This window comes from Mandrillus leucophaeus, unplaced genomic scaffold (genome assembly GCF_000951045.1).
Source record: "Mandrillus leucophaeus isolate KB7577 unplaced genomic scaffold, Mleu.le_1.0 Scaffold598, whole genome shotgun sequence".
NCBI lineage: Eukaryota > Metazoa > Chordata > Mammalia > Primates > Cercopithecidae > Mandrillus > Mandrillus leucophaeus.
Genome location: NW_012106452.1, coordinates 129,712 through 149,503, shown reverse-complemented (window position 1 = coordinate 149,503; position 19,792 = coordinate 129,712). Strand labels below are relative to the sequence as shown.

General features: G+C 33.9%; 1 protein-coding gene across 3 annotated transcripts in view; it reads left to right on the top strand.

Annotated features, from left to right (window-relative positions):
* The window catches only part of SNTG1 (syntrophin, gamma 1), an 804,940-nt gene that overhangs the window by 683,916 nt on the left and 101,232 nt on the right, over positions 1–19,792 (top strand). For all 3 annotated transcript variants that reach the window (XM_011999541.1, XM_011999542.1, XM_011999540.1), the window contains one exon: positions 11,065–11,103. In XM_011999541.1, the coding sequence (XP_011854931.1) occupies positions 11,065–11,103 (39 nt within the window). The remainder of the gene's footprint in view (positions 1–11,064; positions 11,104–19,792) is intronic.

Below are 19,792 nucleotides of genomic sequence, written 5' to 3'. Positions count from 1 at the left end.
TATATGGAGGAATGTGTTTGTGCTGGGCTCAGGGAGTTGGGAGATATATGAAGGAATGTGCCTGGTTTCTTTCAGAGGCTATGCCCTGCAAAGCCATGGGGATGGAGCTGCCCAAGGCCATGGGAGCCCACCTCTTGCATCAGCATGACTTGGATGTGAGACATTGAGTCAAACAAGATCATTTTGGAACCTTAAGGTTTAATGACTGCCCTATTGGAGTTTGGACTTGCACGGGGCCTGTAGCCTCTTTGTTTTGACCAATTTATCCCATTTGGAACAAGTGTATTTACTCAATTCCTTTACCCCTATTGCATCTAGGAAGTAACTAACTTGCTTTTGATTTTGCAGGCTTATAGATGGAAGGGACTTGCCTTGTCTGAGATGAGGCTTTAGACTTGGACTTTTGAGTTAATGCTGGAGTGAGTTAAGATTTTCGGGGACTGTTGGAAGGACATGATGGTGTTTTGAAATGGGAAGACATGATTTTGGGAGGGGCCGGGGCAGAATAATATGACTGGGGTGTGTCCCCACCCAAATCTCATCTTGAATTGTAGTTCCTGTTATCCCCATGTGTCTTGCGAGGGACCCAGTGGGAGGTATTTGAATCATGGGAATGGTTACCCTCATGGTGTTCTCATGGTAGCGAGTGAGTTCTCAAGAGATCTGATGGTTTTATAAGGGGCTTTTCCCTCTTTTGCTTGGCACTTCTCCTTGCTGCCACAATATGACAAAAGATGTCTTTGCTTCCCCTTCCATCATGACTGTGTTTCTTGAGGCCTCCCCAGCCATGCTTAACTGTGAGCCAATGAAACCTCTTTTCATTATAAATTACCCAGTCTTGGGTATGTCTTTATTAATAGAGTGAGAATGGGCTAATACAGCAGGCCTGGGTAGAGTGAACATGAGCAAAGACACTGTGCTGTGGCAGGACAGGGCCTATATCCTGGAGTTCATACATATAAGGACCTGATACTGAAGTGATTCCTGAGCGACACACAGGCCAGGATGTGGAAGGATTTGAATTATACATGATTTTGCTCTTTTGTTTCTGAAGTAATGGACAGTGTGTAATTAATTAAATAAAAAATGGCCATTTCAAATATACATTTTAAAAATACTACTGTAGAAAACATATGTGCATATATAATAGAGGGACAAACCTGAAATATTATTCTTAATCATCCATCTTATCAACAGCACATAAAATTACAAGAATTTGCACTTGCATTTATGATGTTCTTGTGTGTTAAATGATAAATGGGATGACTAAATTCCAAAATCTGCTCTGCAACTAAAGGAGGCAGATTACTTGCAGAAGTCACCAGTGATAAGGAGTGAGAAGATGCTAGGAAATACTACTGAGAAGGTTATATTTAACAATTAATTAATAAACTCTATGATCATGTTTCATAAGACTACACCTCTACTTTTTGAACAGAAATCAATTTAAATTTCATCATATTTACCCTACCTTTTCTACTAATACTGCAAATACCTCTCTCTCTCCATGTTTCATCTCAGCCCAGAAACAATTATTCTTGTAGTATAAGAACTTCCTTTCAAGTTATAATTATTCATTTCAAATCTTGTATTGATAGTATGAATTCTACATTTTGAAGCCACCAGAATTACTATTGTCAATCTAAAAACAATTAGAGATTAGTATCTCCAAATATATCGAGTATACTCAGGAATGAAATATGAGGATTAAAACCTGGGATGCCACAAATGTATCAAGTGAGGGAAGGGAAAATGGAAGCTTTTATTGGCACAAAGAGAGGGGTTTACATAAGTTGCTTAGAAACAAAGTTCTTTGGTTTCAGAGGCTCAAGCTCAGTTTGCTGGTGGAGATTTCCTTACTAGGCAAGTGTTCTTGGCAGAGCATCTTATTGAAAATATTGAGTTCCTAAAGAATGTCTAGTTATAGACCTTGTCATACAAACATAAGTATATGAGCAAAATGTGCATGCTTGAAGGAGGTTAATACATTTCTTGTGGGGTTTTAGAGAGTCCATGGAAACACTTCTTTTCTCAGACACGTAATCATGAGTTCCCTCTCCTTCATGTCTTTCCAGTCCTATTTTGTCTGGATCTGACAAAAACAATCATCCAGTATTTGCAGGTTTTACACTATAGACATTAAGACTCAAGAACTTAGAGGGTTTTTTTGGTTGTTTGATTTTGTTTTTTTGTTTGCTTGTTTCTTTTACTTTTTAAGTGATTAGCTTTCAAGGCAAAGTTAAACTTCAAATTCATGAGTTTAACTTTGTTGTAACTGAGTTATTCTCTGTCTTTTCATTCATTCAACAAATATTAATTGAGCACCTACTAAGAAGACCTAGGACTTCTCTAGGTACAAGTTGGTGCAGTATAGACTGAAACAGACAGAAGTCTGTGACCTAGAACTTACTTACATTCTAGTGACGGGAGCAAATAAATTATAAAAGAAAACTATTACAATAAGCAGTTATTAGATACTGATAAGTAGTATAGAGGAAATAAAGATACAATTAAGCATAATTTCACATTTTTAGTCTGTATGGGTGTGTGGGGGTGTGTGTGTGTCCATGTACTATATATCTGGAAGTATCAACCTGTCTGATTTATCTGAGGTACTGCAATTTTTCTTTTAGCAGAAAATGTTCCATTGTGATTCTAGGAAAAAAAACAGAAATTCAAGCATAATTTGTTTTTTTCTTGAATAAGTCTGGAAGTTCCCATTTAAGCAAATATGATGACCTAGGCTTGGTTTTGAATAGCGTATTTTAATGAATGTCCTTTTAAGTAAATACTACACAAAAGTGTCATTTTTAACTTTCTGTTCTGTGTTTTGTGTCATTCATAGAACTAAAATCACATATTTTGGGAATTAAAAGATAGGAGAATACAGAATTCCCAAGCTCAAAGAGCCTACAGTTTTCCAGAAATCAAAAATAATTACAAGAAAGACCCCATGAGTTTCCTTATCACAATTGCAGCATAAAATGAAATAAACTGATATTTTAAAAAATTGAATTTTATATCTTTTGTTCTCAAAAAAATAAGAACTTAACACTACTTAGATTTGTTTACTTTGTGTAGGTCACACCATCCTGAATCTAGATATGTTCTTTGAGAATACACATGAGACCAGGCGTGGTGGCTCATGCCTGTAATCCTAAGCACTTTGGGAGGCTGAAGCCAGCAGATCACCTGAGGTCAGGAGTTTGAGACCAACCTGGCCAACATGGTGAAACCCTGTCTCTACTAAAAATACAAAGATTAGCAGGGCATAGTGGCGGCTCCTATAATCCTAGGTAATTGGGGGGCTGAGGCGGGAGAATTGCTTGAACCTGGGAGGCGGAGGTTGGAGTGAACTGAGATTACACCACTGCGCTCCAGCCTGGGCAACAGAGTGAGACTCAAAAAAAAAAAAAAAAAAAAATTCATGTATATATATGGAGCCATTAAACCAATTCATGTGATAGAAAATAACTCTAGCATCAAAAATTCTTGGAGATGCAAAGCCCTCTGCCATGGACATATCACTGCCAGTCTCAGTTCTTTTTTCCTATAGTCATCTTCTCTGAGGAAGGATATTCACATATTCACAATACATTTTAGTACCTGATGGAAGGAAATAGGTCAAATCAAATATTTCTTGTGCAATAATATGAACTTTGTTTTTTGCTGGAAGTCTCTATAAAGTTTCAAAGTGTCTATAAATCCCCTGGAACAGCAAGTAAATAGCAAAATGCTGAGCTTTTTAATTTTTTTCTAATAGAGGTCAGATAAGTTTCATCAGATTTATTTTTTCTTTTCTTTTCCTTTTTCTTGGCGAGAGGGGGGGCATGGTGGGAGATGGAGTCTCACACTGTTTCCCTGACTGGAGTACAATGGTGTGATCTCGTCTCACTGCAACTTCTGCCTCCTGAGTTCAAGTGATTCTCCTGCCTCAGCCTCTTCATTAGCTGGGATTACAGGCCCCTGTCACCATGCCCGGCAAATTTTTTGTATTTTTAGTAGAGACAGGATTTCACTATGTTGGGCAGGCTGGTCTCAAACTCCTGACCTTGTGATCTGCCCATTTTGGCCTCCTAAAGTGCTGGAATTACAGGCGTGCGCCACCACACCAGACCAAGTTTCATCAGATTTGTAAAGGAGCCTATTGTTTAAGAAAGTCAAATACTTTATTGCTTTTGAGATAAATGTCTTCTTTTAAGGTAGCAAAAGAAATTTCAATTGTATAGTCCTGACAGAGAGTGGAATATCTACATAAATTATTTGCAATTCTTCTCTTAGTGATATTTGCCTATATTTAATCTTTTACTGATAAATATAGATCATAGATAACTTGTATTTCTTATTATGAGGTTGTGAGTGGTTCTTGAAAAATTACACAATATAAATTGTGTCCTCTCCTACTTCCAAGTAGGCATGAATTATTCCCTATTCTTCCCTATTCTTCACTTAAGTCAGTTCTATATTAAAATGATACGTTTTGGTAACATATAATTAAACCTCGATACATTATGTCAAGAAACAATATGGAGTGTTCCAGTTTTAAGGAACGGATTTGTATTTGAGAAAAAAGAATGCAAAATATATGAAATATCCTTCAATATACTCCATGGAGATGTGTTTGAGAAGGCACATGTGCATTAACGACTAATTCTAAAGAACAGGAAAGCAGCATCACTCCTAAAAGATTTCATATAAAAATAGACATGCAAACTTCAAAGTAAGTTCTATTTTAAAGCATAAACCAAGGATAGAAGATAGAGACAGAGTCTCCAAGATAAGTTACTGTTTTTGGCAACAGTAACCATTTGCATTGTTATCTGAAAAATAAAACGGGTCTGAGAGATGATACTCTTAATGAAGGTGACCCTGAGAGAGTCAACACTTGCTCCTGAAAGAGACAGCAACACTGCTGTCACAAGCATATCCCAGCATAGCACCTGAACAGTGGTAGCCCTCTAGGTTTCAGTTTAGACGTTATCTGGAAAGAAACATGATTGCTAAGATGTACTTTGGTGGTAGAAAGATGATGCAGTCTTCTTACTGTGATCTGGCACCAACCACAGCTGTGCAAGTCAAACACGATGAAGTCCCTGCAGCTGGAGCTGCCATTCTGCTGTGTTGTGCTGGAGAGCCACTAACCTGGGTGGGCACTGGGTCCATGCGTTGTTCGTTCCTCGCTGCCAGGAAAGCCCAAAGTGCTTGGAATGGAAAGTGTTTTCAGTCAAGGCAGCCTGGGGCCAGTATTTGGGAAGAAGGGGCAGGCATTGGCTCTGGGTCATTCATACAGAATTTTCATAGATAGAATTTACTTGTCTGCTACCCGAAACAAGAACACAAGAAAACAAGACCGTATGCTTTGGCAGCTGGCCGAAAAGTGAGTTGCCAAGAAATCAAGCAGAGATTAATGTAATTTATGAATTTATCTTCTGTTTTTCATTTTTAAAAGCCTTAACATGGCCTTCATTTATCTGAATCCATTTTACTTTGCAGTCATTTATAGCTCTTGCTCATTTTGTAGAATGACGTGTTGGGCAACCCTGGTCTAAGCCATTGTGCTCCTTTTACAGCCAGAGGATTAATAGCTTAAATAATTGTGCTCCAAAAGCAGCCGGTTTTGTGATATGGACAGCAAGTATGCCCTTTTGATCTCTAAAAGCCTTCAAGTTCAAACAGAACCTTTATTTTAGTCAGAATTATACTCCCTTTTTAGCTACTTATAACACAAATTGTTCTGATAACACAAAATTAGTATTGGTTTCTAAGAAGTGTAACATGGAAAATGTCTTTTTGGAAAACCCTGGTTTGTCTTATTTGAAGATTGGTCTTAAAAATGATGCAGAGAATTTAGAATTTTCATTATTTGGAATTAGTGTTACTACCAGGAGTAGACAATTTTTAAAACTTTGCTCTATGAATGCATTTTATTACTAAAAATATTTATGTTTTAGTATTTTACTATATATAATATAGCAGACACTATATTAATCATATGAATAATGCCATATGTTTAAAATAAATTTAAATTGTAATTAATATACTTTTCGTTTTTTCTAATTAAATTTTAATTTGCTTTATTGATATTAATGTTATAATTAAAAAACAAATATTTTTCAAAGCAAATTACTGCTAGTATCTTTATATTGAGAGTTCACTTATAATTTAGGTTTCCTAGAATACGGTTGTAAATGGAAACGAAGGTATACTGTGTCCAATTGATAAACACTAGGATATTCCACCAGTGCCGCTTATGAGAGAGCATCAATGGTTTCATTTTCCCTCTATCTGTTCATTCCCCACCCAGCCTGATTCACACATGATTGTCACCCAGTTGGCACCTGAGTGTGCAAATCCTAGTCTAGAGTTGACAAAAAAATAGAAGGGAGTATGCGTTTAAACTATAGTGTAAGAAAGACATCTTTGCTCAGAATTCTTTAAAATGCACTTCTTATCTTTGAAAGGAATTCAGGCTTACTTTATATTAATTATAATCACTACTTATTGAGCTCACATTCCTGTCAATTTTTCCAACAAATATATGCAGTTAATGTTATTACTGATGTTTTACAAATGAAGGGATCTAGATATTTGATAATTAATAATCTGTCTGAGGATATTCAGTAACAATTACAGCTGGAATTCAACACCAGATCTCTCTGACTGCACAGCCTGACAAAGTCTTATGCAACTGCATTTTAGCTCCTGTGTTGAACTTATCCTCTTTCCCCTCTGCAGCCTCCTTGGATTGTTTGGATTCTGTAAAGGGGGCATCCTTATGCCATCTCTGCATGGGATCTTTCATTTCCATGTTCCAGCACTCATCACCATGAGTCACACTTGGTAGAAGGTCATTAAAAGATTTTAGAAGTAAATAATGACATTCTCTCCTGTCTACATTTCATTTAGTCAATACACACACACACACACACACACACACACATTACTGAGTACTGAGGATCCTTATAAACCTTTAAAATGTTGTGAAAGATTTAAAAGTTTAGCTAGAGAGAGGAAAAATAAGACAGGTGTTTTTTGAAACATGTATTCTGGGGGTTGTTTTGATGGCATTTTATATTTTCAAACTTTTAAATAATGGAATAGCTTTGTTAAAAAATAAATATTAAACTAATTTTATTATTTTCTAATTTTAAAAGTTATATTTCAAAATAATAATAATTATAAAATACAAAGCAGTAAAGGAAGTTTTCATGTAATAATCCCTAAATGAAAAACAAAACTGTTAGAATTTTATATTTATAACTGTCAGTATCATTGTCATACACATATGTCTGCTTATGTATGCATATTAAACATAAAATAAATTTCAGTTCATTCTTACAGACATTAATCTAAATTTATAAGACTGGATGTATGCCCAAATTATCAATCTTTGTGTATGTGTATATGAATGCATATATAAATATATGTATTTATGTTTAATATACATACACACATATATGCATACATACATATGCATATATATGTGTATATATATAATTTTTAAAATACTGCCTAAAGCTGTCTTGAAATTAGAACATTTTTTAAGCATTGTATCTTGTCAATCAGTAAATATCATCGTAAGCATTTTTAATGAATGCACAGTGTTATAAAATTTTGGATATATTGATTATTGTTTAGCATAATAAATAGTTCAGTATATGCTACATATGTTTTAATTACTGTGATATGTCCACTTATTTATACTCTCTCTGTGTGTATATTTAAAAATGTTAGACTGTTAAATATTAGCGGCTTGGCCGGGCACAGTGACTCACGCCTGAAATCCCAGCACTTTGGGTGACCGAGGCGGGCGGATTACCTGAAGTCAGGAGTTCCAGACCAGCCTGGCCAACATGGTGAAACCCCGTCTCTACTAAAAGTACAAAAATTAGCCGGGCATGGTGGCACCTGCCTGTAGTCCCAGCTACTCGAGAGGGTGAGGCAGGAGAATCTCTTGAACCCCAGAGGCAGAGATTGCCAGCCTGGGGGACAAAAGTCAGAATTCCTCTCAAAAAAAAAAAAAAAAAAAAAATTAGCAGCTCATGCCTATAATCCCAGCATTCTGGGAGGCCAAGGCGGGCGGATCACGAAGTCAGGAGATCGAGACCATCCTGGCCAACACAGTGAAACTCTGTCTCTACTAAAAATACAAAAAAAAAAAAAAAAATAGCCAGGGGTGGTGGCGGGTGCCTGTAGTATCAGCTACTCTGGAGGCTGAGGCAGGAGAATCGCTTGAACCCAGGAGACGGAGGCTGCAGTGAGCCAAGACTGCACCATCGCACTACAGCCTGGGCAACAGAGCAAGACTCTGACTCAAAAAATAAAATAAAATAAAATAAAATAAAGATATGAAATGTTCTAATTCTCCCTATTTTTACTTATTGTTTTATTTTAAAATGTTAGTATAAGTACTAGCAAATGGAACCTTTTATATTGTTATACTCCACTTGCTACGGGAAAGATGGAAATCACCTTTAAAATGGATTTGGGTGTGTGCACAGATTTTAAATCTTAACAAGGAATTATTTTGTATCTACAACACCAGGAAAAATTCGTGAATACAATGGATGTACATTTCTTGCTGCCACAGTGAGGGTAACAGGTGGACGGAGTTTTCTGTGCTGGACATCACATCCCCCATTTTGATTCACCATCTTCCATTCCTGTGCAGTCAGTAGTTTGGTTATTTAAGTTTATATTTCCATTGAAACATGAATAAACATGAATAGATTATTTTATCCTAATACACAATTAAAAAGCTACAAATTACAGTAGAGATCAGCTTGCACAAGTTATTTTCTTGCCAAATAAATCTATTAATATTACACATAGCAGTATTTAAGCATTGACTCATTCTTTTTGAATATTTTTACATAATCCTAGAATGACATAAATTGTTCAAGTATAAAGTATTATGAAGTTATAGAGAAGCAGTATTTGAAAGGTTATGATGATATCATTTGACTAAGAGGAGCACAATTATCAGTATTTCTACTTTAAAGAATATTACTTCTTCAATAATTAACTTAAGGCCTTGTTCTACTTTATTATTTTATTATTGTATTTGCCACATTACGAAAACAATCTACACATAATTTTTAAAGGCCATTTTAATATTTTCCAAACACAGTTTTTATGTATTAATTACTATTATTATTTACATTTTATTCTAGTTGTTGGTATATCTCACTGTCTTATCATTCTCTCTAGTCATTAATATATGACTTCTTTATTGTATTCTAATTTTTGATACATATATTCTAATGTAAAATATATCATAATATATTCTATATTCTGAATTACTCCCAATTTCTTGCCTTATTTTTGAGCAATGGTAGGAAATACACCATACATTTATTATTTTAATAGTAGTAATGTTATATAAGAAACCATTCAAAGGTTAGAGATGCTAACATTCATGTATCAGTTAATAAATTGATCTTTTCCAAGGTGAGTCAGGTATGTACTAAGGGAAACTAACAAAAACAAAAAATGGTAATGTAACAACTCCTCACAGATAAATAATTCTGATGGTCTAGTAAACACTCTAGTGGGAGAGAAAGTAGATCTCTGTGCAAGAAAATGTCTCAATTCTGCAAACACTCCCAAGGGTGGGTTAGTAGGACAAGAATTCTGTGCTGGACTCAGAAGTTTGGCTCAACCACTACTTTCTACTCCGTGTTTGGCTCAACCACTGCTTTCTATCATGAAGTGTTTACTTTCATAGGTGATCTTCAAGTTTCCTAGAAAGATGGTTCAGACTTTTTTTCAGATTAAAAAACACTGCAATTTACAAAGCTACATAGTATGTTATTGAAGACAAGGGCCCACATAGAATATTAGTTGAATTTTAGAATTCTTTATAACAATTCATATGAACTAGCAAAAAATAGATATCCACAAAGTACTCAGTATATATTTAATTGATTAATAAAATATGTTTAGAGATCAGCTTTTGCCATCTGTGTTTCCAGGCTATGCTGATTTTAGCCGAAGGCATATATGAGTAGGTTCAGAGATTCCTTAGCAGATTCCTTTGCAGAGCCAAAAGGTGTTTTGAAATGATCATAATAATGTAAGAAGTACTGGTTTCTGTACCTAAACTTGCTCAGATCACACATATGTTTTCACATTTTCTTTTATTTTTACATTTTAAGTGAGAAATATCTTGCAATAAATCTGTTCTTGTAGATGTGACCTTTGTTCATGTTCCAACTTTGTGTACTTTTTCTGTTTAAATGACACATTATTTCACACTAGTCAGCAGGACAAAAGGGAACTAAAAAAGGACAAAATAAAATAAGTCAATGACATGATTTATAAGTGAATACAGTCTGCATTAATTCTGCTGTAAGTGTGTACCATACAGAGTTAGCATGTTTAAGTTTCTCTATAAAGCCATTGGAAGGTAATCGTTTTATTTAGCAAAAGCACTATTGAAGAAAGACTTCATGTAATGTCCTTTATCCAAACTTAACGTTCACTTTTATTTGGTTTTTAAAGTTTGTTTCTATGGCATATGACAGAGGAAATGCTTTCTGTGAAGACCAACTTTAAATTCTTATAAAATATCATTGATTAAATTTTCTTAAAGTAAATGTTAGACTTTATCTGGAGTCTTGACTGAAAATGTTCAACACACATATTTTATCCTTTAGCATTTGGATATTGCATTTCCCTGTTCTCTCGAGTGCTAAAACAAATTGGATATAATATAATTTCAAAGTGCAAGAAACAAACCACAGAAAGTTACTCTCTACATTCTTGATAGATAATCATTTAGCATTGTTTGAGCACAGGCTTTTGGTTTCTCAGTTAAAAAAAAAATTTTAAAGGGAAATCTTTTCCAAAATGTTTACATATGAAATGTGAGATAATATTGATAGCCAATTTTAAAAAGAAAAAATCTGTTTATATATGTTGTTTTATATGTGATGATTTCAGTATATCAAAATAGGATATTAATATATATTAGTTCACTAAAAATAATCTGCATAAAATTCTGAGGACCTTGTGTTACCACATAATTTTCTTCTCACTTTTATTATTTATTTATCATTGCAGATTAAAAAAATCAACAGAAATTTTCCTGTAAACCAGCAGGTAAGATCAAAGCATACTTGAAAAGCTAAATAATATATTTCTTCAATTTGATCTATTATAGAAGAGAATGTTATCTGATTTCTAAACAGAAATAATTGGTACAGTCATTTACTATCTTTAGTGAGAAATATACATTTCAGCTATCTCTTTCATATCATATAATATGTAGGTTCCTCTACTTATATTAAAAAGTACTTTAAAAATGTATATCTAAGTCAAAAATTATTGTTTATACAAAATAATGACATTTATTTGAATACATTGTTGAAGAACTTACAGTTTTATTTACATATGATAGTTTTAGTATATCTTAACTTTTGGGAGACATACTTTTAATTTGTCTCAAAATTCAAATGGATTTTTCACAATTTGCTGACAGTATTTCAAATGAGTCTAAGTCAATGCATAGAACAAAAATAATTTTGATTATTCAGCTCTATAAACTTCTTACTCTTGATATCAACTTTGATTTGAAACCATTGATCAAATCTAAATATCTATGATAGCTATTTATAAATGATACATAAATTACATATTAATTTTAATGATAAAAATGTTTAAATGCTCTTCAACATATAAAACGTAAGATCTTTTTCTTATCTAAACCTCGGTTCCCTTATCTGTTACATTTGTATAAGGGTGACTATCCTGTAAGTTTATTTTCAGGATTAAATAATAGCACATGTAAAGTTCTCAATCTATGCTATTATTATCATCAAAGTTTCCAAATGTTTACACTTATTCTTTGGAATACAGAATTTATGTTTTATAGAAATTGTATCATTAATGATGCTGCTAGCCCAGATCAGCTTCCAAAGCCATGTGTAACTAGAACACTGGAGAGAACCGCTTTGGAGAGTTCATTGTGTCTACAATGCTCTGGTCTAGTTATTTTCAGCTCCAGAAGTCCCCTCCCTCCTACCTTAAGTCCCTCAGTCCTGAGTCAAGTTGATATTTTGGATAAATGCAGAGGTTGGAGAGGTGTACATGTCTCGCCACATGCTGCAGCAACCTGTAGTTGTTTCTAAGTCCCTTACTTACAGTGTGGAAACCAGAGTTGTCACCAGCAGACTCTGCTTACTTGCTCTGTGATGACACCTGGGATGCTCCCTTTGTTGCTGCCATGCTTTCCCAGGTGATTCTGATATGGGTGTCATCTTGAGAACTGCAGACAGGTATAGTTAAAGATAGGTGTCATCTTAGAGCTACAGTTTAATGCTTTTATAGGGTTCCAGTAGAAGGAAAATGTCATTAATAAGAAATTACTCAGATAGAAGAAAGCATCAGCTATGGGGGAAGATTATAATGTCCATCGATACACAAGGCTGTTTTCTAGTCAGATCTATAAAAATGGAAATCTACTGTTTTGTAAATTCTTCTCCAAAATAAAAAAAATGGTGAATTTTTTTTTTTTAATTTAAGAATGACTCTAGACCTGTGTCATCACCCTCTCATGCCTTTTCTAACCTCAACATGGGAGATATTAATATTGGCGTAATATATTACTACAGTGGTCATTCCCCTGATAGCCCCAAAGTTATTCTGTAATCATAATGACAATTACAGCTAATACTTCTCACGCAGTCAGCCTGCTGACTGGGACCACTTCTTGCCACCTTTGCTTATATCCAGGTTTAGAATAATATTAAGTAAAATAAATGAGAATTTGAATAAATCACACATAGAACAGGTAATAAAAAAGTTTAATATTCTAACACTATAATATTCTGACACATACTCATATGTAAACATAGATGTTCATTATTATTCATCATTTTTATTTGCTAGCATGCTAATATTTTTCATTATATAATTATTTCAAATCTGAAATTATGTAATTCAAAACTATTTCAGATTTTATTTCAACTATATTGGCAGCTCACAGTTTTGAAAATCATAACAAATTCTTCCTGGCATTTAAGAAACCTGAAAATAATAGTTAATAGTTTTTTTTTTTTTCATTACTACTTTCCATTTTACACATGAAGAATTTTAAGACATAGGATTAATTTATAGTTAAATATTTATATTATTGCATAATTAGGAAAACTCACCTCACAGTATGACAACAATGCATTAAATGACTAGAATACATTTCCTACTTAGTAAAATCTGAGCCAGTTTAAGGAAATTGAAACTTAAAAGCACATATAATCCCATTTGTGATGATATATGCATTAAATAACTCCCTCGTATTCCTGGTGTTCTAGGTATCAAAACAGAAATTAAAAGTCACCCAAGCTACAATGAACCGGAAGTTCTCTGCTCCCTGAGATCTGGTTTTCAATTTGTGCTACCCAGATGGTACCACTACCCTAACCAAATAAATTAAAATGAAAGCAAAACACAGGGAGAGAGCCACTGCAATCCAACTGAGACAAGTGCTAAGATTAGTTCCACATGAACTCTGCCACACTCCAGAATGCATGATGCTTTCAAGAAAAACTCTCTGTCTGAAGAAGATGGTTGGGCCCAAAATTATAAACCATATGAGGAAATAAACCATTATAAAGAAATGCATAGAGACTAAAGAACTCTCCAAAATATTTTTAATCATGATTTTTTTAAATAAAGAAATCAAAATTGTAAGACAAGAACAGGACATAGTGCTAAAATTTGTAGTTGTTAAAAGAACCAAACAGGAGTTCAAAACTGAAAAACAAAAAACAAAAAACAAAAAAAAACCCTACATTTAAAATTAATTAACCAACTAAATAATCTTAGTTATTGCCTCCACTTGAAATCACATTAGTGTATCTCCTACTTCACTTTTCGTGAGGAGTAAGTTTTCCATTTTTTCTATGCATCTGGGACACATTCATGTGTTTTTGTTTTATTAAGAGTCTAATTTGGTTCTTTTTTTTTTTTTTTTTCTTTGAGACTGTCACCCAGGCTGGAGTGCAGTGGCGCAATCTTGGCTCACTGCAACCTCCGCCTCCCTGGTTCAGGCGATTCTCCTGCCTCAGCCTCTTGAGCAACTGGGATTGCAGGCACGTACCACCACGCCCGGCTAATTTTTGTATTTTTAGTAGAAACAAGGTTTCACCCTGTTGGCCAGGCTGGTCTCAAACTCCCCACCTTAAGTGATCTGCCTGCCTTGGCCTCCCAAAGTGCTGAGATTACAGGCGTGAGCCACAACAGCCAGCCTGAATTGGTTCATTTTTACAGTGAACACACTGAAATTCAATTTGCCCTGATAACTTTCTGTTGAAAAGATGAAAGGTGGGACAGTGGTCTTGCTGATGAACAAAATAGGAATGACTGAATGGATGTCAAGTGATGTTGTGATAATTCTCTCAATATATTAGAGGTAAAGGCATACAGGCCTAGAGAACCAGGCCTGCATCACACTACTGTATGTACCTGGACCATTGGGTCATAATTTATTACATGTGTCATTTTTACTCATTTTTAACTGAAGTTTCTTCATCCTGAAATAAATCTCATTCCTTCCACAAAAATAGCATTTTTCATTAACATTCTTCTATAATTGTTTACCTGGGAGTAACATTATAAAGTATTAATTCATCATTAAAATAATAATATAATGAGCTTTATATTATGCAGTATACAAAATAATATAATCAAATTGTTTACATTAGTTTAAATTAATAAAGTTATACTTATTTAAAACAACATGTTAGCTGTGGCAGCTATTCCTACAGGTATATTTACATTTGACTAACCATAATAATTTGGACACATTATTATAGATGTGTACATACCACACATAGAATGCTGGCAGCGGGAATAGAAAGTGACTAAAGTCTCTAGTTGTGCTGGGGAGAATTAGGGAATTTCAGGACACTTTAAAAATCCATTTCTGGAGTGGCATCAGAAAAGAAAGAAGAGTAGGATAAATTTTGTCAGTTTTGCTTCTCTATAAAAGATTTGCTTCTCCATAAAAGCAACAGAAGAATGGCAAAAATAGAATCAACTTTTAACAAATATGGAAATTCACAAAGGCTCACTGAACCCAGGGAGCATTTATTCAAGAAAAACAGCTGAGTCTTGGTAAGAACAGCAAGCTTTGTGGCATTGTAACTGGACCTAGTTCCAACCCCTCCCTTTTCTCTGGCAATATGGTGGCTTACACAATAATGATGTATAACCTGAAATTTATAATCTAATAAGTTGTATATTTAATTCATTCAATTTTAGTGTTATTGAAGATATGTATATGTGTGTATTTATTTATTTATTTATTTATTTATTTATTTATTTATTTATTTTTTCGAGACAGAGTCTCGCGCTGTCACCCAGGCTGGAGTGCAGTGGTCGGATCTTGGCTCACTGCAAGCTCCACCTCCCGAGTTTACGCCATTCTCCTGCCTCAGCCTCCCGAGTAGCTGGGACTACAGGTGCCCGCCACCACTCCCGGCTAGTATTTTTTGTATTTTTTAGTAGAGACGGGGTTTCACCGTGTTAGCCAGGATGGTCTCGATCTCCTGACCTTGTGATCCGCCCGTCTGCCTCCCAAAGTGCTGGGATTACAGGCTTGAGCCACCGCGCCCGGCCTATTTGTGTGTATTTAGACAAAATACTCTATTAATGAAACTGACAATTGGTCTTTATTTTTGGGGAATGTCAAAATCTGTATTTTTCAATTTGAGAAAGAAATTATCCTAGTTCTTTATATATTCAATTTATAAATGTTAAAAACACATTATAGAGTCACACAATCTGGGGATAATGAGCCTACTGTTGTTCTGGTCCATTTCATAACACTTGGCGATAAAATATGCTGGCATTTTATGATCTAAAGGAGAATCCACCTCAAAAAATGTAATGTGTCTTTATAAATTAACTCTTGGAAAATCAGCTAGCTCATAAATCATTTGATAATACACATGATGGATATTTCACAGGAAAATGAGGTGTAAATGTTATTTTACAATTAAACTAAAAGAGCCCACACCTAATTATGTAAACAATTATGTATTACAGTTAAAATAAAATATACACTTTAGAAGACTTGGGAAAGGGTTATTCAAGCAATAGAAAGTTGTATATGTGTGTGTGTTGAATTTATACACATGTATACATGGGCTTCATTATTGAAAGAGCTATCTTAATTCTCATTGGCTTTCTTTTCTAAATATATAGATTTTCAAAATCCTGAGGGTGTGGGGATCAAATAAGGCAAAATTGTCTTGTTTTGCATTTTCCAGATTGTTATATAAATGAAATCATACCGTATGTTGAATTTGTGTGGCTTCTTTCATACAGCATAATTATTTTTAACACTGCTCATTTAACAGTGTGTAACAATCCATCATTCTTTTTAATGCTGAGTAGTATTTCATTGGTAGCTCTACCACCGTTTATATATTGTGTATTATCCCATTAATGTACATTTGCTTGATTTTAAGTTTTAGTGTATTACAGATAAAGCTGATATAAATATTTATGAAAAGTATTTGTCTTGACATATACTTTTATTACATTTGGGTAAAATCCTAGTAGTGTAATAACTGGATATTATGGTTGTATATTTTGAACATTTTAAGAAACTGCAAAACTGTTTTCCATCTCACATTGACACCAGCAGAGTAAAGATAATCTCGTAGATATCCCCTATGGTCAGGCCTTTAATTTTTAGACATTCTAATAGATGTGTCGTGATCTGTTAAATTTTAATTTGCATTTCTCCAAAGAATAATGATGTTGAGCATCTTTCCACGTTCTTATTTGACATCTGTAGATATTATTTTGTGAATTGTCTCTTCAAATGTTGCCCCAGGATAGAAGTTTTTAAATTTGATGAAGTCTAATTGATTGTATTTTAATGAATCATGCTTTTGAAAATTCCTAACACAAGAAATAAATTTTCACGTATTTTTAATCCTAGGTTTTTTACAGTATTCTTTTTATTTTAAATATATGATTTATTTTTATTTAACACTTGTTTCAAAAGTGAGGTAGAGATCAAAGGCATTTTTAAAGGGAGGTACGATAGTTCCAGCATATTTATTGAAAATATTATTCTTTCTTCACTGAATTATTATTCCCCTATCAAAAAACAAATTGATCACATACATGTGGGCCTATTTCTGGTCTCCAAATGCTGTTGCCTTCATCTATTTGTATCTCATGACACAAATACAAAACTGTCTTGAATACTGTAGTACTACAATGTCTAACATCAGTAGTGTGAGTCTCTTAGCTTTGTGATTATTTGTTGTTGTTGATAAAACTTCTAATATTTTTATTAATGTTTTTATATAATTGACATGTGATAATTGTACACATGTTTGGGGGACAGTATAATATTTCAAATCATATATACATTGTATAATGAGTGAATCAGAGTAATTGCCAAATCCATCACTTTAAACATTTATCGTTTATTTTGGTAGCAACATTCAAAATTTCCTCTAGCTATTTTGAGGTTTACACTACGTGGTTATTTGCTATAGTTACCCTACTGTGTAATACAATATCAGAACTTATTGTGTACCTGTAACTTTGTACCCACAGGTGAACCTTTCCCAGTCTCCCCTCACTCTTCCCCTCCCTAGCCTCTGGTAACCACTATTGTACTCTCTACCTGTATGAGATCAACATTTTTTAGATAACACCGATGAGTGAGATCATGGGATGTTTGTCTTTCTATGCATGGGTCATTTTACTTAACATAATGTCCTCCAAGTTCATTCATGTTGCCGTGAATGACAAGATTTCATTCCATTGTATAGCCGCAGAGAATATATATATATAAAATGCCTCATGTTCTTTATTCATTCATATATAAATATGCTTCATGTTCTTTATTCATTCATCTGTATATGAACATTTAAGTTGATACCATATCTCAGCTATTGTGAATAGTGCTGCTTATTGGGAGTGCAGCTATCTCTTTGACATACTGATTTCATGGTCTTCGAGTGCATACTCAGTACTGTTTTCCATAATGGGTGTACCAATTTACATTCTCAACAACAGTACACAAGAGTTGCCCTTTCTCCACATCCTTGCCAGCATTTGTTATTTTTTTTTGTTCTTGTTTTTTGATAATAGTCATTTGAACTGGTGTGGGGTAATACCTCATTTAGGTTTTGATTTTTATTCCAGTAATGATTAGTGATTTTGAGCATTTTTAAATGTAAACCTTGGCCATTTGTATGTATTCTTTTGAGAAATGTCTATTCAGATCTTTTGTCCATTTTTAAATCCAATTACATGGTTTCTTGCTATTGAGTTTTGAGCTTCTTATATATTACAGTTATTAGTATCTTGTCAGACAGGAAATTCGCAAATATTTTTTTCCCACTCTGTGAGTTGTCTCTTTGTTGGTTATTTCCTTTGATGAGCAGAAGGTTTTGTTTGTTTGTTTGCTTGTTTTGTTGTTGTTTTTAGTTTGATATAATCCCATTTGTCTATTTTTGCTATTATTGCCTTTGCTTTTGAAGTCTTATTTTTAAAAATCCTTGCCCAGCCCAGTGTTATGAAGCAATTTCTCTATGCTTTCTTCAAGTGCTTCCATAGTTTCAGGTCTTACTTAAAGTTCAGGTCTTACTTAAATTTAAGTCTTTAAGGCATTTTGATTTGATTTTTGTGTGTGGTGAGAGATAGGGGTCTAGTTTCATTTTTCTGAGTGTAGATATGCAGTTTTCCCAACATCATTACTGAAAAAATTGATCTTTCCCTAATACGTGTTCTTGACACTTTTGTTGGCTTTAAGTGTGTGGATTTATTCTTAGCATTTTCTATTCTGTTCCATTGGTTTATGTATCTGTTTTTATGCCAGAACCATACATTTTGTTTACTATATCTTTGTAGTATATTTTAAAGTCATGTTGTGTGGTGCCTTAACTTTATTCTTTTTGCTCAAGATTGCTTTATCTATTGGCAGTCTTTTACATTTCCATTTGAATTTGAACATTGCTTTAAAAAACCTGTGAAAATGGCATTGTCTTTTTGATAAGGATTTCATTAAATATGTAGATGGCTTTGGTTAATATTGACATTTTAACAATATTAATTATCCCGATGCATGAACACAGAATACCTTTCCATTCATTTGGATTTCCTCCATTTTCTTTCATCAATGCTTTACAGATTTTATTATAGAGATCTTCTATTTGTTTGGTTAAGTTTATTCCTAAGTATTTCTCTGTGGCCATTGTAAATGAAATTGCTTCCTAATTTTTTTATGATAGTTTGCTATTGGTGTATGGAAATACTACTAATTCTATGTTGATTGTGTATTCTGCAAATTTACTAGTCATTCATTAGTTAAAACAACTTTTTGGAGTCTTTAAGGTTTTCTACATCTATGGTAGGTGTGTATATTTATTGGGTGCAAGAGATACTTTGACAGAGGCATGCAATGCATAATAATCACATAATGGAAAATGGGATGTTTATCCCCCATCCAATTTTCCCAGCACCATTGATGGAAGAGACTGTTATTTCCCCCAGTGTATATTCTTGGCACACTTGTTGGAAATGAATTCACTGTAGGGGTATGAATTTGTTTCTCGGTTCTCTATTCTGTTCCATTGATCTGTGTGTCTGTCTTTAACAGTACCATGCCATTTTGCTTACTATATCTCTATATTATAATTAGAAATGAAGTAATGTGAATCCTCAAGTTTTCTTCTTTTTGCTCAGAATAGCTTTGTTTATTCTGGATATTTTGTTGTTGCAAATAAATTTTAGGATTGTTTTTCTATTTATATAAAGA